Raw genomic sequence first — 26,658 nt, 5'->3', positions numbered from 1 at the left:
TTGGGGGGGGGGGGGGCGTGCGCTACTTCGCGGTTTTTTCATAAGCGGATTTTAAGGGCTAGGCCCCCCCGGTGGCCGAAAAGTGTCATTGCATGAAATTGACTTTTGTATATACATGTATATATAAGTTGTAAAGCAAAAAAACTGCATGAAAAATGAATGAAATGAACAAAAAAATACATTTTTATAATGGGTCAAAATTATTTTTTCGAGTAGATCATGTGACTAGCTCCTTAAACGGTCATTTGCTTTGCATATAATTTTCCAAAAAAAAAAAAAAAAAAAAAAAAAAAAAAAAAAAATTAGGGGAGGACAATTTTATTTTTCAAATATTTTTTTTTCTTTGATTGAAAATATTTTTTTGATTGAAGCAACGTTTTATGAGATTGTTATATTGATCATATTATTCAATAATAATAAAAAAAGACAATCCCCAAAAAAGTCAAAGAAAAATAACTTTCACGTGCATTTTTTGTAGTTTCACATTTATTTTTGCATTGAAACCATTTTTTTTTATTGAAAATACATATTTTGATTGAAGCAACTTTTTTTTTTTTGATTGATTAATAAAGACACAAATCTACCTCCATATGGCTCCGCCCAGGGGATACAATTTTTGACTGGGGTAACTACATTGGCACGACACCGGCGGGCATACGATATTCAATGGATGACGATCTTGGCGAAAAGTATTGCCTTAGCAGCCTGATTTAGAATTCCACTCAAGAATGATGGGAAACAAAAAACGTTCATTGTCAACTTATTATTATAAATATTCTTGTAAGTTAATTTTATTGCTGACACTGCGTCACCAACATGTTGTGCCCCCCCAGCCCCAAAAGTCAAACTCCGCCTATGGGTTTTTTACTTATCGCGGCGAGTTCTGGCCCCCATTAATCGCGAAAAACGAGGGATCACTGTACTTTTTTTCTTTTATATTAAAAATAACACAATGTTATGCAGAGGTGTACTTATAATAATAAGAATTTTATATACAAATAATACTACAATATATTTACAGTGGCAGCATAGAGTTGGGGCTTGGGGGGGGCGCGAAACTTTTTCGTCTTCCTGGAGGGGGGGCAACACAGAAAATAATTAAGAAGCACTGCCATAATGGCACCCTACCACTGCTTTTTTTAAACTCCATTACCCACAACGCCTTGAGTCAGGGCGGCCACTGCTAATACATCATTGGCACGGGCACTCAATTTTCTACTGGGAGATGACGCAACCGATAGAGAGGGAGGGAGAGAGAGCGCTAGCGGGAGACGAGCAGAACAGCTGCAGCGTTCACTTGTCGTCGGATTTTCACCGCATTGCGAATTGAACAGAGGAAAAACAAATACAAAACGATATCTTAAAATAATAATAATAATAATAATAATAAAAAATCTCCAGGCGAGCGGCGCCACGCCTCAACACCCCCTCGCTCCCCCCAACAACAGCACCATCCCTCCAAAATTCCAAATTAAGCCAAAATACCAGGAATAAAAGCTCTCCATTTGTCCAAAGATGGTCGACCGCGAGCAGCTGGTGCAGAAAGCCAGGCTGGCCGAGCAGGCTGAGAGGTATGACGACATGGCGGCCGCCATGAAATCGGTGAGTGCCTATTAAATCATTATGTCATCTCTATAGTGTGCTCAGCAAGTCAGCCACAATGACTTGAGTGGGGACTGCTTTCATTTTCTATTATTCTTAAATTAACAGTGTGCTTTTGCTGACCTGACGTCAAAGCCACTCCCTTTGTCTTGTCATATTTTTTGAGTAATTCGTTGAACGGTTTTAGTGATGCGCCTGCTCAATTTGGGCGGTGCCTTTCTGCCACACGCAGGCCAGCGCCACAGATCTGCTTTAATTTTTTATTACTTATAAAATACTAATTTTCAATCTAATCACACCAGTTTCATTTAAAGCAACCCTCAAAGGGCGACTGGGGGCATGTGAGGTTGCTCCTGCAGCCCCCACCCCCTTTTTTTCCCCTTGCCCCCACCACCTTCTTCCTCCCTTTGTCTTATAAAATATATAATAATCCAACTATAAAAAAATGTATAAGTAAGACGTATTTATGCAAAGAAGAGCAATGAAGAGAGTGGAGGATGGGGGTTGGTGTGCTCTTTCCTTCCACGCACACGTAGGAGGTTGTAGAAGAAGGAGAAGCCTTCTGGAATATTCTTTTGTCATATTGCAGTACAGTCAATGGGATATAAGATTGCCCATGTTACAGTGTGTAAATGGAAACCGATGTGTCATGTTAGCAACAACGAAGTAACATTACCGGCGCAGGATTTGATGGAAGAATTACTAAAATGATGAATGTGCATTGAAAACATCAATGAAATATATTCAATGTAGGTGCTGGGAGAGATGGCGAAAGACGTCCAATCCAGTGTGACTGGGAGGGTTGACAGCAATGGATGTCTCGCCGTCAGTGGCACTGAAACGGGATCATTCACTGTAAGCTCACCCAGTTCAAAAGAATTGGACTACCGTATTTTTGGACTATAAGTCGCACCTGAGTATAAGTCGCACCCATAAGCAGATTTTAAGGGGGGGCCAGGCCCCACCCGGTGGCCGAGAAGTGTCATTGCATATAATTGACATTCCCATATATGATTTTAAAATTAAAAATTTTCCGGTAATATATTGTCTATAATCAGGGGTCCACATATTTTTTTTGCCCAGGTTCTCAGAGGAGGACCTGGAGATGTGACTTGGTCCTCATTGAGCTTGAGAGCCGACCCGCCTGACGCGATAAAATTATGACAAGCTTTACTTAGAGCCAATTACCTTTAATTAATTATATTAACAATTTTTGCTTGATTAACTTCAACTGGCACAACAAAATTGCCATTACTTTGAAGTAAAATGTAAAGAAATATACATAAAAGCACTAATTCAAAATAAAGGGCATTATGCGGCTCCCACATTAACTCCAAGCCTTTGTAAAAGTGGGATGTCCTCATAAGAGCTCACACACACTTGTCAGTGCATGGCGGTGTTCTTCAATAACTTTATTCTGCCACTTGTCCATAGGGTGAGTGGGGTCCTGTCTGACATCGATAGTTTGCTTAATTGCCAAATGCTCTGTTTTTTTCGTGCTTTTCAAAGTTTGGATGGCTGAAATTCTTTGACCCAACATAAAATGCGTTGCTCTTATCAGCGACATTGGGATTCTCACGGCGAATTTTGTACCACATTTCCGTGCGAGCATCATTTGCTTCTAGCCATGGTACCTCCTGCAGCCACTTTTCAGCAAAACTCCTTTTTTTTCGGTAGCTCCGGTGACGTCTGTCGTCTGTCTGTCTTTTGACGGGGGTGGGGGAACACGAAAATAATTACTCAGTGGGGCCTGCGACTTTGACACTTTGAGAAGTTATTTTCTCGTGTCCGCCGCAAATACAGTGGTCAGCCATCGGTACGCAAAAGCGTATGGAAGCCGTTGAGGGCCAGCGCATATGTCTCCGTCCAGTACGCATGCGCGCATGCGGACCACTTATGTGCACCCCTGTCTATAATAGTTGTAAAGCAATAAAACAAACAACAAAAATGAATGAAATGAAAAAAACATTAATTATAATTGGTCAAAATTATTTTTCGAACAAATCCTGTGACTATTGTAATGATATGAGCAAATCGTATCTGCATGTTCGATTAGTAATGTCTGCTTGAGACAGCTGATAAAAAAACGCCAGTGGACAGTTAATGTTGATGATGCTTCTCTTCTTTTCAGTAAAAAAGGTCAACCCTTTCAGTGAGATGTTTTATTTAAGAAACCCACAAATCCAAAGTAACACAACTAGCACCTTAGACAGTCATTTGCTTTGCTTAGCCAAAACCACCTGATGAACGAAGAGGCAATATGGATGTACGTAATTTTTTAAACCTAAGCTTTCAAAAGCGACAACTACTGAGCAAGAACCAAGGATTGAAAATGTGGACCATGAAAAGCCAGAGAGCACCACCAAAATGGTGATGGAGTTTCAATTTGCCCCACTAAAGACGCTAATTGTACAACAAATTTTGCACCCTTATAGTATTTTGCTCCCAAAGCTGTTGTGGCGGTGAATAAGCCCTCTTTTACATTCAGTTGTATTCTCAATCTTATCCACAGGTGCTAAATAAACAAGTAATATTGTGAACATACATGTTCCACACGAATATGGCGTAAATTAATGCTTAACTACACGGCGAAGACGTAAACAGTGAGAGAGCGGCGTGCAGTTGTTGTGTGCAGCTAACATGGCAAAATGTGTCTGAGGAAAACTTTTCTTCATGTCTGTCCATGATCAAACGTAAGTAAATATTACTTCATTTGAAGAAAGTTTGTAGGGTTTACTTTGTAACTGCTGTTTTCGCGACCATTTTTAACACAAAGTTGCAATTTCTGATGTGGTGGAAAATTTTACAGAACACCTGTTATTTTGTTAACACCGGCGGGCGGACCCTATTCAATGGATGATGATCTTGGCGAAAAGTATTGCTATCCTCAGCAGCCTGATTTAGAATTCCCCTAAAAAATGATGGGAAACAAAAACGCTTATTTTCAACTTATTATGATAATTATTCTTGGAAGTTAATTTTATGGCTGAAACTGCGTTTCGGGTTCATCAACATGTTGTGCCCGCCCCCTCCCCAAAAGTTAAAACTACGGTCTATGGTCGCACCAGCCAAAAAATGCGCAATGAAAAGGAAAAAAACATATATAAGTCGCACCGGAGTCTAAGTCGCATTTTTGGGGGAAATTTATTTGATAGAATCCAGCACCAAGAACAGACATGTCATCTTGAAAGGCAGTTTAAAATAAAAATACAATAGAGAACAATAGGCTGAATAAGTGTACGGTATGCTAACTAGGGCTGCAGCTATCGATTATTTTAGTAGTCGATTAATCGATGTACGAGTTAGTTTGAATGATCGATTAATCGGATAAGGAACATGAAAAATTAAAATACCTGAGCTGAGCCACAAACGGTTTTAAAAAATAATAAATACAGATCTATGTACAACAAAAGAACAACTGGCTAACTTACATAGCAAAATTCCGCTAGCTTAAATGCTACAAAAAGCTAACGTTTTTTATTTTTACAATGCTCCAAACAAATGGTTCAGACACATATTCCCATACAAAAAAACAAAAAACAAAAAACGGCTAAATATACCTATAAAATAAATTACGAATGCATTAAAAAACATGAGCTCAAACAAAAACTTAGCTTACGCTGGTCTGAACAGGGAGCAGTTGGATTCAGCCATGTGAAATGAGGCAGACCAGAGGGTAGTGTATCCACCTTAATCAATAAAACGAAATGCAAACACTTCCAAAATAAAACATTACAATGCCACTTTAATTAAACGAATACCTGAAGCAAAAAAATTTAATCCGAATATTTTTTTCTAATCGAATACTCGAGTTAATCGATTAATCGTTGCAGCACTAATGCTAACATTACATGACGCATAAACAACGAACTGAGAACCTGCCTGGTATGTTAATGTAACAGTGTTAATGAGATAACTATAGCATACAGAGCATGCTAAAAAGCAACAATGATACAATAATGTGTTAATAATTTCGCACATAAGTAGCTCCAGAGTACAAGACGCACCCTCTGCCAAACCTTGAAAAAAAACTGCCTTCTTGTCCGAAAAATAAGGTATTATCTATTGTGTATCTATTGCCTCCAACGGCATAATATAAAATACAATATAAATCCAAAGACCATTTTACAGTCACGAAAAACTAAGTAAAAAAATAAGATATTTGACAATTTTTCATCACATTGTGAGTTATACAGAATGCACGTGATCAAAATTAGGCGTTGGACTATTAGGTTTCAACTCTTCACCTACAGCCAAGGGTAATTCCACACCGCCCTCTACTGACAAATTCCTAACCTACTGAAGGTTTCCCTCTATTGGCTAACTCCTAACTTTAATTCTGCAATTATTTATTCAGCCCCCATACAAAAATAAAAAAATCCGGCTCCAAGGATCGACAGATACTGGCCCAGGTTACATAGCTACCAAGTTTTAAGACGATTGGTTCACAAATGACAGAGGAGTAAGGGTCAAAAGTTAGAGTCCACAAGAACAACAACCTGAGTGGACTCTTTAATGGTAATTCAGGTCAAATAGATTGACCGCCTATCATCGTCAATGGTAGCCAATGAGTTAAGGACAAGTGAAGTACAGTGATCCCTCGTTTTTCGCATGTAATGGGGACCAGAATCCGCCGCGATAAGTGAAAAACCGCAATTTTTTTGTGTGTGTTTGTGTTCAATGTGCTTATTCAGATTTAGCATTGGAAAGATACATATAAGACATGTTTTTTCACATTTTTTCCCCCAAAAGTATAATAAAAAAAACAAAAAAAAAACAACAAGTATATTTATGTTGTAATAGATGTTTATTAAGCACTTCAAATGTAATAATTATTATAAGTTTTAAACATGTTATTGTCCCACCGAATAATTTTCACACCAGAATAAAGTACTAGTAGTTGTAGAAAAATGCTTGGCTTTATTGAATGCTTTATTGAGTGAGTCTACTCAAATCCGCTTGGAGCTGCTCACTTACATACACACTGAGTTGCCAAAGCAACTGTTTAAGAAGTTAAACGATGATTGACGCCTGCGGCGCTTCTGAAGTTCGTGAATCTGGCAAGATCAAACACATTCATCTGTCAATCATCGTTAACTTTAATAAACAACTCCAGTGCACGTGCACTGCCTGGTTGACCAACAGCTGTTTTTTTTTTTTTTAATTGAAAAAAAAAATCTGCGATGGACTGACGGTGTGAAGTTTGAAGTTCGAAATAGCGATGGATCACTGTAATTAAATAAGGCATTAAAAGGAAGACTTTTAAAGTCTTAAAATAAGGAATTGTAGGGATTCCCCCCCCAGTTCTTTACAAGCCTGGTGGGCCTACAATACCATAAATTTTAAACCATTGCCTACTCTAACAAGAGAGTGCCAAAAAATCGATTATTAGATGCTTCGAGATTCGACACGTGACGGTTCATTTACATTCATAAATGTTCAAAAATGATGATTTTCCCTAATAAAAATATGACAGCCACTCGTAAATTCAAGACACGTCTGCCGCACGGACGCACGCACAACGTTATGACGGATGCTGCCGGTTACTGAGCGAGAGATTTACTCCTTTTCAAAAGACTGGAAAATAAATTTGTGTATGAGACAGGCAGGGACCTGGCGGTTGCGCTTCTGTGCGCAAGTTATTTTTTAGAGCGAGAGGGGAAGAGAGATAGTTCGTTGCTCCTTGTCTTTCAGTTGTCCAGCAGGAGTTTCAAGTCATGTCAATTGAAAAATGTCCTGAGTGTGTTGCTAAGACCCATGTGTGTCTATAAGAGGTGAGTACACGACCCCTCTTGTACTGTTTAGCTTTTATTGTTGTTGTTTTTGGGATGTTAACAGTTAGCGCGGAGCGCTAAGCTAATTAGCGAATTCGCTAACGTGTATTTCCATGTCCATTTGTGCGTTATTTGTTGGTGCACAAAAGTTATTCCATATGCAGAACGTGTAAAACCATGAGTAAGTACAGCAGTAACACTACAAACATGTGAAATAGTGCAGAAATCTCTGAAAACAAAGTATATTTGTTAAAAGAAGTCTTATTTCTAAAGACACTTTGTTTCCAGAAAATGTGAAATTCTTTCCACCTGTGTAAATTTTATTGTATTTTTGAGAGAAATATGTACTGCCTTTAAAATGGTTAATATTTTTGCACTTTTTTTGCACAAAAAAAAAAAAGCAGCTTGAGGGCAGCTTTTTGTTGAATGGGCATGTTTCCATCGTTCCTGTTGAATCATTAGGATATTTAGAATAAATAATGGACATAAATTTGTTTAGCTACTTTATTAATTAGTAATGCACGATACATCTAGAATCGTGATCATCGTGATTACCGTGATGATGGTCAATGCTAGAGGAGTTCCAAAAAATCGATTATTACATGCATCGTGATTCGACACGTGACGATTCGATTACGATTCTTAAAGGTTCAAGGACAATGTTTTTCCCTCATAACTTTATGGCAGCTGCTCGTAGCAGAACGAAATTCAAGACACGTCTGCCGCCGGGCACCGTTAACAGGCGCCCACACGTTATGATGGATGCTGCTGGTTACTGAGAGAGAGATTTACTCCTTTTTAAAAGACTGGAAAATAAATTTGTGTATGAGAGAGATAGGTAAAGAAGCGCAACCCGGTGGTTGCGCTTTTGTGCGCAAGTTATTTTTTTTAGAGCAAGAAGGGAAGAGAGATAGTTCGTTGCTCCTTGTCATTTAGATGTCCAGCAGTAGTTTTAAGGCATTTCAAATAAAAAATGTCCTGAGTGTGTTGCTCAGACCTATATGCATCTAAAAGAGGTGAGTACACGAACCCTCTTGTACTGTTTAGTATTAATTGTTGTTGTTTTTGAGATGTTAATAGTTAGCACCGAGCGCTAAGCTAATTAGCTAATTTGGTAACGTGTATTTCATATGCAGAACGTGGAAAACCACGATTAAGTACAGCGGTAACACCACAAACATGCAAAATAGTACAGAATTCTGTGAAAATAAAGTATATTGGTTAAAAGAAGTCTTACTTCTAAAGACAATTTGTTTCCAGAAAATGTGGAATTCATTCCACCTGTGTAAATTTTATTGTATTGTTGAGAGAAATAAATACTCCCTTTAAAATGGTTAATGTTTTTGCACTTTCTTGTAAAAAAAAAAAAAAATAAAAAAAGCAGCTTAAGGGCAGCTTTTTGTTGTATGGCCATGTTTCCACCGTTCCTGTTGAATCATTAGGATATTTTAAATAAATAATGGACATAAATTTGTTTGGCTACTGTAGTAAGTAGTAATGTACGACACATCGATAATCGCGATAATCGTGATAACTGCGATCATCATCAATACCCCAATCATCGTTTAATAATCGGAACGTAGCACCCTGAATCGTAATCGAATCGAATCGTGGCGTGCCTAAGATGGCACACCCCTAGTCAATACCGTGATCATCGTTCAATAATCGAATTGTAGCACTCTGAATCGAATCGAATCGTGGGGTGCCTAAGATTGCACACCCCTATACTCTAAGGTACAGAACTATTTAAAGTTACACATTATACTAGACCATTTAAGATGTAAAATATCACTAGAAAACTGAGAACTATTAGGCTATTTTAAGTTGAGAAACATTATCATTTCAATCTACAAATTAAGACTATTTTGAGTCATGATGTTAGCCATACTTGCTAGTAAAGGGTTAATGACTGATCTCACTGCATGGTTAAGGCGAAAGAAGAAGTAGTCAATTTTAGCCTTGGCTAAGGTCAGGGTGTGTACACGGAGGGTTTTCATTTACAGTGCAGCTGCCCGCAGGGCTCATGACAACATTTCAGTCATTTGCAGATGGCCGCTCCCATCTTCAATGCCTTCCACCGAACAAAAAAACAATGACTCTATCTGACATCTTCAACTTAATCATAGGTTTCATGGAAAATTACCAGAGCAGCCTGCCAAATGTGTGCCGGTGTCTCATGAAGTAGAGTGTGAGTGTGTTACCATGGAAATGGCTACATAACAGGCTGAACGATAGCGGGGACAGACGTCCAATCCAAAGGCCTTTTGATATACGATGAAAGACGTCCAATCTTCTGGCTCCTTTCATCCCATCCATTTAAGCTAAGATGGCTGGCAGCGAATGAACAAATGCTCATTCGCTGCCAGCCTTCCCAGTGACTCTCACTGTCAATGGCATGGATTGGACGTCTAACACCGTCAATGGCACTGAAACACGATCATTCAGTGCCAATGGATTTGATGTCGATTGCTGTCAATGGCACCGAAGCGAAGTAAGTTCAGTAGAGTATTAGTAGAGTCGACTAGAAGTACTCTAGTTGAGTTTGTTTTACTTGGAAGCAACCATTTTAGTTAGTTTTTTTTATTTATCTCCAGGGGTCTTTCAAAGATGAATGTGCGCTACATTAAATTTGAACCAAACTTATAACACTCATCATTGCGTGTGCTAAAATTCGATGACTCACCTTACAACACGAAACTCAGCCCTGCAAACTGCGAGCATGATCAAATGTCCTGTACAGATTCAACCTTAACACATTGTTCATTTTCAGCACACAGATGGCATTTTCCGGGACAAGAATATACTTGTCTTCAATGAATTATGAACTACAGATCTTTTTCAAAATGGATTTAAGGGAGAGACATCAAGCATTAATGACCTTCATGTGAAACATGGTTGCACAGCATATCATGATAATTTTTTTAAAGACCTCTGATCGTGGAAAAACAAAAAAATTTTAAACTAGGGATGTCCCGATGTTATCGGAAATTGGGCTGATCGTGCCATTTGTCATGAATCGGTAGGAAAAGTCAGGGATATTAATGAAAACAAATGTATAGCGATCCCTCATTTTTCGCAGTTAATGGGGACCAGAACCCGCTGCGATAAGTGGAAAACCGCAAAGTTGCGCCCAAAAAAAAAAAAAAAAAAAAGAGGGGGGGGTTAGGAGCGGGGGATGGGGATTGGGAATTAAAAAAAAAAAATGTTGTTCAATGTATTTATTCAAATCTATCATTGGAAAAGAGATAAAGTGGGGCAAATAAGTATTTAGTCAACCACAAATTGTGCAAGTTCTTCCACTTGAAAATATTACAGAGGCCTGTAATTGTCAACATGGGTAAACCTCAACCATGAGAGACAGAATGTGGGAAAAAACCCAGAAAATTACATTGTTTGATTTTTAAAGAATTTATTTGCAAATGATGGTGGAAAATAAGAATTTGTTCAATACCAAAAGTTCATCTCAACACTTTGTTATGTACCCTTTGTTGGCAATAACGGAGGCCAAACGTTTTCTGTAACTCTTTACAAGCTTTTCACACACTGTTGCTGGTATTTTGGCCCATAGTTCCTTGCAGATCTCCTCTAGAGCAGTGATGTTTTGGGGCTATCGTCGGGCAACACATACTTTCAACCTCTTCCACAGATTTTGTATGGGGTGGAGATCTGGGGACTGGCTTTGGGATCATTGTTATGCTGAAAGACCCAGCCACGTGTCATCTTCAATGCCCTTGCTGATGGAAGGAGATTTTCACTCAAAATCTCTCGATACATGGCCCCTTTCATTCTTTCCTTTAAACAGATCAGTCGTCCTAGTCCGTTTGCAGAAAAACAGCCCCAAAGCATGATGTTTACACCCCCATGCTTCACAGTAGGTATGGTGTTCTTCGGATGCAATTCAGTATTCTTTCTCCTCCAAACATGAGAACCTGTGTTTCTACCAAAAAGTTCTATTTTGGTTTCATCTGACCATAACACATTCTCCCAGTCCTCTTCTGGATCATCCAAATGCTCTCTAGCGAACCGCAGACGGGCCTGGACGTGTACTGGCTTCAGCAGGGGGACACGTCTGGCAATTACTGATAGTAGCCTTTGTTACTGTGGTCCCAGCTCTCTGTAGGTCATTCACTAGGTCCCCCCATGTGGTTCTGGGATTTTTGTTCACCGTTCTTGTTATTATTTTGACGCCACGGGGTGAGATCTTGCATGGAGCCCCAGATCGAGGGAGATTATCAGTGGTCTTGTATGTCTTCCATTTTCTAATAATTGCTCCCACAGTTGATTTCTTTACACCAATCGTTTTACCTATTGCAGATTCAGTCGTCCCAGCCTGGTGCAGGTCTACAATTTTGTCTCTGGTGTTCTTCGACAGCTCTTTGGTCTTAGCGATAGTGGAGTTTGGAGTGTGACTGACTGAGGTTGTGGACAGGTGTCTTTTATACCGATAATGAGTTAAAACAGGTGCCATTAATACGAGGTGAGCCTCGTTAGACCTCAATAGAAGTTAGACCTCTTTGACATCCAGAAATCTTGCTTGTTTGTAGGTGACCAAATACTTATTTTCCACTCTTATTTGGAAATAAATTCTTTAAAAATCAAACAATGTGATTTTCAGTTTTGTTTTCCACATTCTGTCTCTCATGGTTGAGGTTTACCCATGTTGACAATTACAGGCCTCTCTAATATTTCAAGTAGGAGAACTTGCACAATTGGTGGTTGACCAAATACTCATTTGCCCCACTGTACATATAAGACTAGAGGTGTGCGAAATTTCAGATACTTAGATTATTCGCGATTCGGCCGTGGAAGACTCGAGAACCATTCACAAACATCCAAATTCCGATTATTGAAATATGTCAAGTGAAGCGGAACTAAAACACAGTCAGCGCGGTCTTCTGGACGCAATGAGGAACGGACTGAGAGTAAATATCATGCTTGTCATTACCCGGGTAATAACAATGCTCAACTCACGGCTCTGGCTCAACTCACGCTGCTAGATCATTGGTTCTTAACTGGGGTTCAACCGAAACCTCATTGGTTGAACTGTCTGTGCTGGATCTGTTGGAACATAGACCAGGACCCTTTGCCGCCCTTTGCGTACTCTGTTAAAAAAACAAATTTTGTCATTCTACGCCATGAATTATAGTATGTGATGCAAGAATGTGACAATAAAATGAGAATGTAGACATGAAAACAACAAAAAAAGGAACAGTGTGAAATGAATGAAACGGTAGAAGGCAAAATTATTTGAAGTAAATCTGAAATCTGGAAGAAATTCGAACAAGAATTCACTTAGATATTAGCTTGCTAGGTTTTAAATTCGTTAAAAAATGGCTTTATTATGAAATTCCAAAGGGTTCTGTGAAAAATACCTGTGAAAATCTTGGGGTTCAGTACCTTTAGCAAGGTTTAGAACCACTGCGCTAGATAAAAAAAAACAAAAAACAATAATACCTGACTGCTGCCGACAGCTGCTACAAACTACTGTACGTCCACATAATGCTAGTGTATATATCATATGTTTAAAGAACTCGATGTGAAATGACAGACTCGGCGGCGTTAGCAGCACATACATAGAAAACTAGATGCAAAATGACAGACATACTGGTGTTAGTAAACAACCGCCATCTTAAAGCAGTAGTCTTCTCTGGAAGGCTGTTGTAGCGAACCTAACGGGCGAATTAACTTTTTATCCAAAATACTCCTAAATTGGCAAAATCTTGACTTGAATTTATCTTTAAATGATGAAACAGTTTTAAAACTTTCACATGTCGAAAGTAGACCGAAGGGAAATAATGAAATAACGGGAGCTATTTTAACAACTTTAACTGTCGATTCACAACATTAAATTAATTGAATGTAGTTCAAAGCTGCTGATACCGATTGGGACAGACTTGAGTATATTATTTACTGTTTTGAACTCTTAACTTGATACTGAAATAGTCATTTATTTAAGCCTGAGAGGGTTTTTGTACAATTTTTGTAACTAATGTACGAAACATTAAAAACAGATAATAGCTTGGGGGGTGCTTATAAACAATTTATAATCGAATCGTAGCCTCTGAATCGTAATCAAATCATTGGGTGCCCAAAGATTCCCACCTCAGTTTTTTTTTTATTTTTTAAAAAACTTTTTAAATAAATGTTTGTATGCATATATATATATATATATATATATATATATATATATATATATATATATATATATATATATATATATATATATATATATATATATATATATACCGTATTGGCCCGAATATAAGACGACCCTGATTATAAGACGACCCCCTCTTTTTCAATACTCAAGTTTGAAAAAAGACTTTTTGAACACCAAATTATTTTTTATACAGAAAATAATTACAGGACATCCGAAACAAATGATTATAACAATATATTTGAGAGAAAAAGCATGTTATTTTGCCTCATTCAAATCTTTATATCTGAACATTTAAATATGTAAACTTGTGTGGAATCACATTTGTATATGAATGACTTCTGGTTTTTGAAATGTAAATAAAAAAATCTATTGTGATAAAACAACAAAATTGCAATAACTGCATTTACCATCAAAGTGAAGTCTAACTGTAATTGTAGTCTTGAAACAAATCTGAATAAGGAAAAACATTGCAATGAAGTAATGCCAACTGGTTAAACTTGAGATATTTGAGATGTCATGACAGAAAATCGCTTCAATGATATCTGGCGTCATCTAGTGTCGTGAATGGGTATAACGTCTAGACCGCGAATAAAAGACGACAGTGCTTTTTCAATCTGATTTCAATGCAAAAAACACCGTCTTATATTCGGGCCAATACGGTATATATATATATATATATATATATATATATATATATATATATATATATATATATATATAAATATATATAAATAAATAAGTAAATGGTTTTCTAAACACTTAAATGTTATAATTATGATAAGTTTTAAACATGTTACTGTCCCACAGAAATATTTTTAAACAAGAAAAAAAGTAGACGCCCAGTCCATTTAAAAAAGTTTTTAAAAATTCTAGTCTTTATTGAATGCTTCATTGAGTGTCCACTCAAATCCGCTCCGGATGCTCACTTACACACAATGAGTTGCCACAGCAACTGTTTAACAATTTAAACGATGATTGATGCATGCGGGGCTTTGAAGGTTGAGTCTCTGGCAAAATCAAAGCATAACCGTCTGTCAATCATTTTTTACTTTAATAAACAACTCCAGTTCACTCTCTGACGAACAAAGAGCAGGGAGAGGGAGGGAGGGAGCAAGTGTGAGACTATGCGATCGGCTCGGGACAGCTGATCTGTATATTTTTTTTGTAATTGAAAAAAATCAGCGATGGACTGAGGGTGCGAAGTTTGAAGCGCGAAGTAGCGAGGGATCACTGTATTTATGTTTTCATGCTTCATGCTAGTACAGCCTCTCACTCTCCCGCCTGCTGTTTTTTTTTTTTTTTTTTTTGGGTCAGCAGTACAGCCGGCGTTTGCTAGTTAAAGTTAACAATGATTGACAGGTTTGTAGCTTTGATCTGGATAGTGGAAGGCTTTGTAGCTCTATAATTAAAGGCACGAATGTGTCGATCATCTTTTAGTCAATCTTCTGTTGTCCTAAGCGTGAGTGAATTTAAGTGGACTCACTCATATGAATTATTGTATAGATGTTATGGAGAGTGATTAAAAGTATGGCGTTAAAGGTGATGCAATGAAAAATGTGGGTGCGCCTACATTTTGTGCTGGTGAATGATTTATAATTTATTTGTTTTGCTATGTGTTGTTAGTATTTGTAATTGTACCAGCAGTGTTTAATAAGGATTTAGGGCTGTGGAAGGAATTAATGGAATTCTAATGTATTCTTAAGGGAGAATCCCGCTCGATAACCATTTCAACTTTCAAACAAGGTCCTGGAACGAATTAAATTCATATATGGAGGTGTTGCAATGTTAATTTTTTCCTAAATCATTCAGGCCTAATTTATATAGTATATACGGCCGCATCATTTTGTGTGGCCAGCGAACGCTAATCAAAAATCAACTGCTTGTTTTCGCTGAAATAAAATTTAAAAAAGCATTTCAAGATTGAGGACTAAAGAAAATGGAGAATACTGTTTTTTTTTTTACTTTTTAAAGTTGTATAAAGTAGATGAATTTTTGGTTGTTTTTTTATTTAGCCCAAATAATAGAATAAAAATATATATGTTTTTAAAAATATTTTTTATGTAAACAATTGAAATTAAAATATTTTATTTTATTTTTTTAAATAAACAATTGCAAATAATAATGTAAAATGAAAAAAAAAGAAAAATATTTAATATTTGCTACTAGGAGGCTGAAAAGAGTCAACAATGTCTCTAAACAATTCAACTATCAAAATAGTTGTTGATTTGCTAATCCATTATTTGTTGATTACTGTATTTTCCGCACTATAGACCCCACTCACATGACGTCACAACCACGCCTCCGCGCCATATTGTCCGTCAGCTCGTCGTGTTTACGCATTACCGCTACGTAAATTCCTCCTATTATGGTGTGTTTTTCTGCTCGTTAACATTAATAATCAAAATGTTGAAGGCGTGTGTGGCGGTTGGTTGCAGTAACAGAAAAGATAGACTGAGAGACTTAAGTTTTACCGTATTCCGAGAGACCCGGAGAGGAGAGCGAGATGGACTGCTGCAATTCAACGAGAAAACTGGGCACCAAACGATCACCACAGATTATGTAGTAGTCATTTTATATCTGTTAAGATGCATTTAATATATATTTAGAGGGTTTTTGGCTGACAACCACAATTAAGATCATTGCGAGGCTAATCGCCGACAACATACAGTTTCAAATTCAAGATGCTTATTTCTTCCACCATCATTATTTTTTGAATAATATTTAGCTGGTAACAAGTGAAAGAAGCTGGCCTTGTCTACGGATCATCAGTTAAACAGGGGTGTCCAAACTTTTTGCAAAGAGGGACAGATTTGGTGTGGTAAAAATGTGGGGGGCTACCTTGGTTGATTTACGTAGAACAATATATTTAAACAAATTTTACCAAGCCCTTCTGTGTGTCACATTTGCTTTATTATTATTTTTTTAAATTTATAATTTCAACAATCTCCCCTTTGTGGCGTTCTCTTTCGACACTCGGGCTCTTGCGAAATACTGCTGCTGTGAAATTAAACTAGCTTCAAGTTGCTTTCATTTCTCGCTGCGTATCTTCCCTGTAATGTTGTCGTACATGTCAGCGTGTCTTGTTTGGTAATATTGCGTCACATCGAACTCTTTGAAAACAGCAACTGTCTCTTTGCAAATGAGGCAGACACAGTTGTTGCGTATTTTATTGAAGAAATAGTCCAATATCCACCTATCCTTGAAGCGTCGGCCATCGCAGTCAACTTTTTTTTTTAATTGATTGTCGCCATTTTAGAAAATTGGAAGTAAAGGGTCACACGGGGTAATGTTGCTTAGAGTGCTGCTCTTAAAAGTTTTTCAAAGTTTCGTGAGAATAAGCTGAGTTTCTGTGGACAAGATAGTTGTAGATATCAGGGTAGCAGATGTCAGGCAGAGACGGCGAAGACAGCGGGTCGAAAAATATCGATTTAGGCATCAAATATGGATCTGGCGAATGGATCGACCAAAGCTTTTCCACATAACGCCTTTTATGCAACACATCCAATGAGTTTACAGAGTCTGAAAGCACCGGGGCTTCCATGAATTGCTCTATAAATTGCACGATAAATTGAGACAATTGAGAATACGGACACACAATGACAGACAATATGGCGGCACAATACAGCGACACGTCATTGTGTGACGTTGGTGAGTGGGGTCTATAAGGCGCATCGGGGTATAAGGCACACCTTCAATGAATGGCTGATTTTAAAACTGTTTTTTTTTTCATCTATAGGGTGCACCGGATTATAAAGCGCAGTAGTAGTAGTAATCGTGATTGGGGTTACTCTTTGAATCCACTAGATCAGAGGTCGGAAGCCTATGTCTCGCAATCCATATCTCGTTCTCCACCAACCCGTAATTTCAAATGTGGAACTGGCCGGCTCATTTGACATGAACGAGCTGTGGTGAGCTGATGGTCCATTCACACATTTTTCTTGGACCTTCAAACATACGTTGCAATAAAATGCTTCAACTCAGTGCTCATTGGTGGTCCTCCTGTAGCGGATTGCATAGAGCTGGGCGTAAGTACAGAGCCCGTCTTGCGCCTTAAATCTCTGCTCAGCCAGAAGCGGGAATGGCCCCTCCCAATTCAATGCAGAGCGATCTGGAGTATATAAAAATGCATAGGGAAAAATTCAACCACGAAAGTGAACTGCGTGGTACCTCAAGTCATATCGGTGCGCAATCAGTTTGACTTCCGTGACTTTTTCGCCTGTCAAAATTTCAGGAAAATGTATGCAGTGCCACACCATGATTCTATTTGTTATTTTCCAAGTGGTGAGGGTGCAACAATTGTAACATACCAGGCAACGAGGTCAAGCTTTCGTTGTTGTTTTCTAAAGATTTATTTCAATCACAACTTGGCGACTGCTCGTAAAAGCCGAGCGTGCCCTCACTCTCCCGCATGATGCATGAAATGCGCTCATGAAAAAAAAAAGTTATCACAAAGCTGACTCGGACAAGCTGGATACAGAATATGTAAAATATATACAGTGCCTTGCAAAAGTATTCGGCCCCCTTGAATCTTGCAACCTCTCGCCACATTTCAGGCTTCAAACATAAAGATATGAAATTTAATTTTTTTGTCAAGAATCAGCAACAAGTGGGACACAATCGTGAAGTAAAACAACATTTATTGGATAATTTAAACTTTTTTAACAAATAAAAAACTGAAAAGTGGGGCGTGCAATATTATTCGGCCCCTTTACTTTCAGCGCAGCAAACTCACTCCAGAAGTTCAGTGAGGATCTCTGAATGATCCAATGTTGTCCTAAATGACCGATGATGATAAATAGAATCCACCGGTGTGTAATCAAGTCTCCGTATAAATGCACCTGCTCTGTGATAGTCTCAGGGTTCTGTTTAAAGTGCAGCGAGCATTATGAAAACCAAGGAACACACCAGGCAGGTCCGAGATACTGTTGTGGAGAAGTTTAAAGCCGGATTTGGATACAAAAAGATTTCCCAAGCTTTAAACATCTCAAGGAGCACTGTGCAAGCCATCATATTGAAATGGAAGGAGCATCAGACCACAGCAAATCTACCAAGACCCGGCCGTCCTTCCAAACTTTCTTCTCAAACAAGGAGAAAACTGATCAGAGATGCAGCCAAGAGGCCCATGATCACTCTGGATGAACTGCAGAGATCTACAGCTGAGGTGGGAGAGTCTGTCCATAGGACAACAATCAGTCGTACACTGCACAAATCTGGCCTTTATGGAAGAGTGGCAAGTAGAAAGCCATTTCTCAAAGATATCCATAAAAAGTCTCGTTTAAAGTTTGCCACAAGCCACCTGGGAGACACACCAAAAATGTGGAAGAAGGTGCTCTGGTCAGATGAAACCAAAATTGAACTTTATGGCCACAATGCAAAACGATATGTTTGGCGTTAAAGCAACACAGCTCATCACCCTGAACACACCATCCCCACTGTCAAACATGGTGGTGGCAGCATCATGGTTTGAGCCTGCTTTTCTTCAGCAGGGACAGGGAAGATGGTTAAAATTGACGGGAAGATGGATGCAGCCAAATACAGGAACATTCTGGAAGAAAACCTGTTGGTATCTGCACAAGACCTGAGACTGGGACAGAGATTTATCTTCCAACAGGACAATGATCCAAAACATAAAGCCAAATCTACAATGGAATGGTTCAAAAATAAACGTATCCAGGTGTTAGAATGGCCAAGTCAAAGTCCAGACCTGAATCCAATCGAGAATCTGTGGAAAGAGCTGAAGACTGCTGTTCACAAACACTCTCCATCCAACCTCACTGAGCTCAAGCTGTTTTGCAAGGAAGAATGGGCAAGAATGTCAGTCTCTCGATGTGCAAAACTGATAGAAACATACCCCAAGCGACTTGCAGCTGTAATTGGAGCAAAAGGTGGCGCTACAAAGTATTAACGCAAGGGGGCCGAATAATATTGCACGCCCCACTTTTCAGTTTTTTATTTGTTAAAAAAGTTTAAATTATCCAATAAATTTGGTTCCACTTCACGATTGTGTCCCACTTGTTGTTGATTCTTGACAAAAAATTAAAATGTTATATCTTTATGTTTGAAGCCTGAAATGTGGCGAAAGGTTGCAAGGTTCAAGGGGGCCGAATACTTTTGCAAGGCACTGTATACACTACCCTTGAAAAGTTTGGTGTCACTCAGACAATGTTGTGTTTTCCTTCATAAGTCACACTTTTATTTTTAAAATGAGTTTCAAAATTAATAGAAAATACAGTCAAGACATTGACAAGGTTGGAAATAAGGATTTTTATTTTAGATAATAATTTTCTCCTTCAAACTTTGCTTTTATCAAATAATGCTCATTTTGTAACAGTTACAGCTTTGCAGACCAATGACAGACTAGCTGTTAATTCCCGCAACCTAGGTATCATTTTTGACAATAAACTAAGATTCGACCAGAACGTTAACCACATCATCAGAACTGCCTTTTTCCACCTCAGGAACATAGCCCGTCTTCACCCCTCCCTCACCTTCTCTGCTGCTGAAAACAACTGACTACTGTAACAGCATTCTTTTCGGTTCTCCATCCAAACTCATCAATAAACTACAATATATCCAAAACTCCGCTGCACGCCTTCTCACCCGGATCCCCTATAGGAACCACATTACCCCCGTCCTCCACAAACTGCACTGGCTTCCTATTTCATACAGAATTCGGTTCCAAATCATCCTTCTCACTTACAAAGCACTCAATAACTTGGCCCCCTCCCTACCTCACAGACCTTCTCTGTCCCCACTAGAGGCGTGCAAAATTTACGATTCTTAGATTATTCGCGATTCGGCCGTGGAAGATTCGAGAACGAGTCACAAATATCCAAATTCCGATTATTGAAGTATACCAGGTAAAGCGGAAGTAAAACACAGTGGGACAGTTGGGACACAATGGGGAACAGACCGAGAGTAAATATCATGTTCAACTCATGCCGCTAGATAAAAAAAAAAAACAATAATACCCAGAGGTTGCGCTAGACATTTTCGTTGTCTGTCATTTTGACTGACAGGGTCATAAAAATCCAGTCATAATCTATTCACTTAAATTTTTAAAATGATAATGATGACATATTCAATAGTATTTAGTTTTCATTCATTTTTAATTAATATTGTAACGCTTGCTTGGCGGCGAAAAATTAGACACGGAAGTTGTATTTTTCTCCCTCTTTTTACTCTGCTTACCGCCAACACCAACAAAACAACTCCACTCCCAAAGAAAAAGAGGCAACTATATAGACCCCAATCACCAACGTCACACAATCTTAATTGTGGTTGTCAGCCCAAAATCTTCTAAATTTATATTAAATGCATCTTACCAGATATAAAATGACTACTACATAGTCTGTGGATCGTCTGGTGCCCAGATTTCTTGTCGAATTACAGCAGTCCATCTCGCTCTCATCTTCGGGTCTCTCAGAATACGGTAGAACTTCAAGTCTCTCCGTCTGTCTTCTCTGTTACTGCAACCAACCGCCACACACGCCTTCGCCATTTTGATTATTAATGTTAACGATCAGAAAAAACACGCCGTAATAGGAGGCATGTACGTAGCGGTAATGTGTAAACACGACGAGCTGACGGACAATATGGCTGCTCCAGTCAGGGGGCGGAGTTGTGACGTCATGTGATTGGGGTCTATAGACAAGTTTCCTGAGCGAAATATGGGCGCCGCCATCTTGGAAATTGTCTGCTTCGCACTTCCGGTCCGGTCGAGTAGCAGTGTATTAGCAGTGTATTGACGACGATAAAACTACGAAATCAAGCCAGAGCAACCCATGGAATCTTCAAAAATTGATTCAGCACGACCTAGATGACACATAGATGAGATTGGATGGCAGTTCGTGTCACTTCGTTGATCATTCGTGGACAAAATTATTAACAACGGTCAGCCTGTGTTAACGTGAGGAATGGATTGATACTACGGCCATTAGTGACCAAAATGTGGTGAAATTACAAGTTATATTACATTTGCCGACTGCAGAAGGGCTGACATGTATTGTTTTGTTACAAGGAAATGCTACAAGGTTATGTACATATGATGTAAACACAAATAGTATGTCATTCTTTTTTTTATTGCAGGCATTGATCGCAATAAAACATTTAGACATGATTCAATTTCTTGTTTTATTTAAAACGGTTGGTGCACTCCAAAACAGGTCAATAAATCACATTTATAAAAGTATTGCAAAAATAGCATACGAGAATGTGATATCAGACCGCAGAGCTCCGGAGCCTCGTGAACAAATAGCGACATCACGGAGGCCCTCGGCGGCATTTAGATGTGCTTTTTTCCCGTCCTCGGTAATTCCAGCTCCAATAGCATATATTTAAAGATGCTACCGTTCACAAGTTCGTAGTTGGATCACGGCGATCTCGGCGAACCACCATCTGTCACAATTCCTGCCTCTCTCTCGGCCTCTCCCGGGAGTCGAGCTGTCATCATCATTGTGGAACGCAAACGATATATGTTCGATATATGTCCATCAACGTACAAGTCAAGTTGTCTTCCCTTTTATAACAGCATTTCCCAGCTGTAAACAAACGAATAAAAACTTGTAACACTTGGATTTATGCGGTGCATTCAAACACGATTAGCAACAGGCGGCTAGCAGCAGTAGCAGAAGCTAGTTGTTGTAAAAATGATTAAACTTCGTAATTACAATCATCATCGTTATATCAATAGCAAAGGCAACAAGTCGTTTCATGCGCCAGATTTTAGGTTTCCTATTTTTAGAGCACATTACCTTCCATAACAGCGGGGGCATGACTGCAGGAGCTGTCAGTTTTGTACATCTCCTTCCCTCCCACCTGTATGACGAGTACGAGCACCCATGGTTTGGAAATCGACATGGTACGAAGCATGGAGGCCTTGGCTTGGTTCTCCACCCGCCTACATCAAAATAACATTCCCGGGATCTTGTATAAAGACCTTCCAACTTCGATTCCACCGCCATTGACTTCAACGGTAAACAGGAGGAAACGGAAGGGGAAGGAAGACATAAGGAAGTAAACCGGAAGTACCTCGGAAACTTGGCTATACACAGGCGGCAATCTAGTCCACCAATTGGATGACGTGCTGGCACACCGGGTGCACCAATAAGAACCTCGCGTTGATGTGTCAATCACGGTGCTGCCGCCAGACCACGGTGACGCTACAATATTCTGACAGAATAGCCAACAACGTCATGCATTAAGAGAGACAATAGCTAATTAATATGCCACCCTGTGGGATGGGGTGTGAATTGCAACCTGTCAAAATGACGGACGGACTTCAGTTTTTTCCGTCACCGTTTTAAAAAAACGGTCAACGACGGAAAATATTCGGTTAACGCGACCCCTGATAATACCTGACTGCGGCTGACAGCCGCTACAAAGAACTCCCAGTTGCTAGTTGCTACAAACATACGGCTACAGTTGATATCATATATATGTAGAACTAGATGCAAAATGACAGACGACGTCGGTATTAGAACATGTATGATTGAACCGAAATGCGAAATGACAGACTTTCCGGCGTAAGTAAACAGCCGCCATCTTAAGGCAGTAGACCTCTCTGGAAGGCTCTGTTGTAGCGAACCTAATTAACTTTTTATCTAAAATACTCCTAAATCGGCAGAATCTGGTCTTAAGTCTATCTTTAAATGATGAAATAGTGTTAAAACTTTGACAAAAGTAGACAGAAGGGAAATTATGGAATAACGGGAGCAATTTTAACAACTGTAACAGTTGATTCACAACATTAACTTAATTGAATGTAGTTTAAAGCTGCTGATAAAGAATGGGGTCTGGATTTACTGTTATTTTTGTATATTTGTTTAATGTTATATGTTAACTTGATACTGAAATAGTAGGTTTAGCCTGAGAGGATTTTTGAACAATTTTGGAACTAATGTACAAAACATTTAAAAAAAAAAAAATTTTTTAATCGTTTTATGCATCAATAGTCGTTTTATAATCGAATCGGAGCCTCTGAATCGTAATCGTAATTGAATCGTTAGGTGCCCAAAGATTCCCAGCTCTAGTCCCCACACCCCCTCTCGTCACCTCCGCTCTTCTAATGGAAACATCCTCGCACCACCCCAACAAAGAACACACCGAACTTGGGGGGACAGAGCCTACTCCGTTGCTGCCCCCTCCCTTTGGAACTCACTCCCTAAACCCATCCGTACCTGTAAGGTACCTTTTTAAACTAGCTTTTAACTTATAATTATTTTCTTTATTGTTTTGTTCTGTTCACGTTGTTTGCTGTTTTTTGTTCCTACGTCTTTGCGTCTTTTAGCATAGGAAAAAAGCGCTCTACAAATAAAATGTACAGCGTTGTAGGAAATTTTCTATTTCTTGGTAATTTCTGTTATGGAATAGCCTTCATTTCTAAGAAAAGATTGTCGAGTTTCACGTGAAAGTTGTCTTTTTCTCGCCATTTTGAGAGTTTAATCAAACCCACAAAGGTGATGCTCCGGATGCCCAACTAGCTCAAAGGAAGACAAGAAAGCTTACAAACAGTTTGCTGAAGACATGTCAACAAAGCACATGGATTACTGGAACCATGATCGATGGTCGAATGAGACGGGCGGACTTTCTTGTGTACCGTCTTCAGAAGAGGCTTCCTCCTGGGGTGACAGCCATGCACACCAATTTGATGTAGAGTGCGGCATATTTTCTGAGAACTAACAGGCTGACCCCCCACCTCTTCAATCTCTGCAGCAATGCTGAAAGCACTCCTGTAACGAGTCACATGACATTTTGGAGGAAAAATGACGAGCAGTACTCAATTTGGACATTTAGGGATGTACGTTTTTTCAAAGGGGTGTGCTCACTTTTGTTGCCAGGGGTTTAGATATTAATGGCTATATTTTGAGGGGAAAATAAATGAACTCTATTATATAAGCTGCACACAGACTACTTTTCATTGTGTCAATGTTTCATTTTGTCAGTGTTGTCCCATGAAAAGATATACTTAAATATCTGCAGAAATGCGAGGGGTGTACTCACTTTTGTGATACACTGCATTAGGCGCATCAGATTATAAGGCGCACTATAGGTTTTTGAGAAAATTGAAGGCTTCTGGTGTGCCTTATAGTACGAAAAATACGGTAATCAATTAATTGGAACAGGCCTAGTTAGCAGATATAATTACCCTCTGAGTGAAAACATAACTACGATGCGGTCTGACACCCCTATTTTAACTCATTTACTGCCAGTGACGTTGATTTGACCAGTCCTGCTATTGTTCTCTCTTGCAGGTGACGGAGCTGAACGAGGCTCTGTCCAACGAAGAGCGCAACCTGTTATCGGTGGCCTACAAAAATGTGGTGGGTGCCCGTCGCTCGTCCTGGCGCGTCATCTCCAGCATCGAGCAAAAGACGTCGGCCGACGGCAACGAAAAAAAGATCGAGATGGTGCGCGCCTACCGGGAAAAAATCGAGAAGGAGCTGGAGGCCGTGTGCCAGGATGTACTCAACCTTCTGGACAACTTCCTGATCAAGAATTGCGGCGACACGCAGCACGAGAGCAAAGTGTTCTACCTGAAGATGAAGGGCGACTACTACCGCTACCTGGCCGAGGTGGCCACTGGAGAGAAGCGCGCCGCCGTGGTGGAGTCGTCGGAAAAGGCCTACAACGAAGCGCATGAGATCAGCAAGGAGCACATGCAGCCCACCCATCCCATTCGGCTGGGCCTCGCTCTCAACTATTCGGTCTTCTACTACGAGATCCAGAACGCGCCGGAGCAGGCGTGTCATCTGGCCAAGACGGCCTTCGACGACGCCATCGCCGAGCTAGACACCCTCAACGAGGACTCGTACAAAGACTCCACGCTCATCATGCAGCTGCTGCGCGACAACTTGACTCTGTGGACGAGCGACCAGCAGGACGACGAGGGCGGGGAGGGCAACAACTAAATGCCCCACAACAAGAAGGCGAAGACGCCGAAAAAGAATCTTGGCAGGAGAAAAAAGGCCGGTGGACTTTGGCAGCCGCTTTTTGCCGGATCCACTCGCGCAGCAGCCGTTGTTTATTTTTCCATGTGTTTCCAGAAAAGAACAGAGGTGAGCGTTAGTTGAAGTAGACCTTTTCACCATGACGTACTTCCAGGTGGCAAAAGCTCAAGAGTTCACACAGTAAATAAACTGTCCTTTGAGAAATTTGAAGGACTGAATGATGATTTTTAGCCTTGTGTTGAAATGTCAGTGGAAAAGATGTTAGAGAAGTAAGGTCACTTTTTTAGAAGACAGACAGGCAGCAGATATTTAAATTCCAGTTGTTTGATTAAAAAATGCATTTTTAATGGAAATTCCCACATCATTAAAAGACATGCTAATTAGTTTTACTTTTTGGTTCCTTGTTTGAAGGACACAGAACTACACACGTAGACAACATTGTTGGTACTCCTCTGTTAATAAAAGTAAAACCCACACTAGTTACTGAAATGACTGACACAAAAAATAATGCAGGGATCCCATTTTTCACGGTTAATGGGGGACACCACCGCCCCCGCGAAAATCGAAAATCTGCGAAGTACAGGCGGAGCTTATTATATTTTTAAACAGCATCGGAACGAGATACTGTAGATATAAAAATGAAATCTTATATGTATATATTTATCCCTCGCTACTTTGCGCCCTCAGTCTATCGCAGATTTTTTTTTTTTTTTCAATTAAAGTAAAAAAAATAAAAATAAATAAATAAATGCAGTATTTTATAGAGCTGTCCTGATCCGATCACGTAGCCTCTCGCTCCTGCCGTATTTCTTGGCCAGGCAGTACACTGGAGTTGCTTATTAAAATTAACGATGATTGACAGACATTAAGGTTTGATCTTGCCGTGCTTGGAAGCCGAAACTTCAAAGCACTGCATGCGTCAATTGTCGTTTAACTTGTTAAACAGTTGCTGTGGCAACTCATTGTGTGTAAGTGAGCAGCTAGAGCGGATTTGAGTGGACTCTCTCAATGAAGCATTTAATAAAGACAAGCATTCTTCAACTATATTCTTGTTTAGAAATAATTCAGTGGGACAGTAACAAAACTTATCATAATTATTACATTTGAAGTGCTTAAAAAACATTTATTAAAAAAATATACTTATATATACACAAGTTTTTTTTTTTTTTAAATT

The 26,658-nt window shown here is 39.3% G+C and overlaps 1 protein-coding gene across 1 annotated transcript in view; it reads left to right on the top strand.

Annotated features, from left to right (window-relative positions):
* The first annotated feature begins 1,214 nt into the window (after positions 1-1,214).
* LOC130917834 (14-3-3 protein gamma-1-like) overlaps positions 1,215-26,658 on the top strand; it is a 26,648-nt gene continuing 1,204 nt past the window's right edge. Inside the window, exons 1-2 of the mRNA XM_057839568.1 lie at positions 1,215-1,602; positions 24,789-26,658. The exon at positions 24,789-26,658 is cut by the window's right edge and continues 1,204 nt beyond it. Of these exons, the coding sequence (XP_057695551.1) occupies positions 1,516-1,602; positions 24,789-25,445 (744 nt within the window). The 5' untranslated portion in view covers positions 1,215-1,515 and the 3' untranslated portion in view covers positions 25,446-26,658. The remainder of the gene's footprint in view (positions 1,603-24,788) is intronic.

The sequence above is a fragment of the Corythoichthys intestinalis genome, chromosome 6 (assembly GCF_030265065.1).
Source record: "Corythoichthys intestinalis isolate RoL2023-P3 chromosome 6, ASM3026506v1, whole genome shotgun sequence".
In the NCBI taxonomy this organism is placed as follows: domain Eukaryota; kingdom Metazoa; phylum Chordata; class Actinopteri; order Syngnathiformes; family Syngnathidae; genus Corythoichthys; species Corythoichthys intestinalis.
This window is presented reverse-complemented; position numbering and strand designations above follow the sequence as displayed.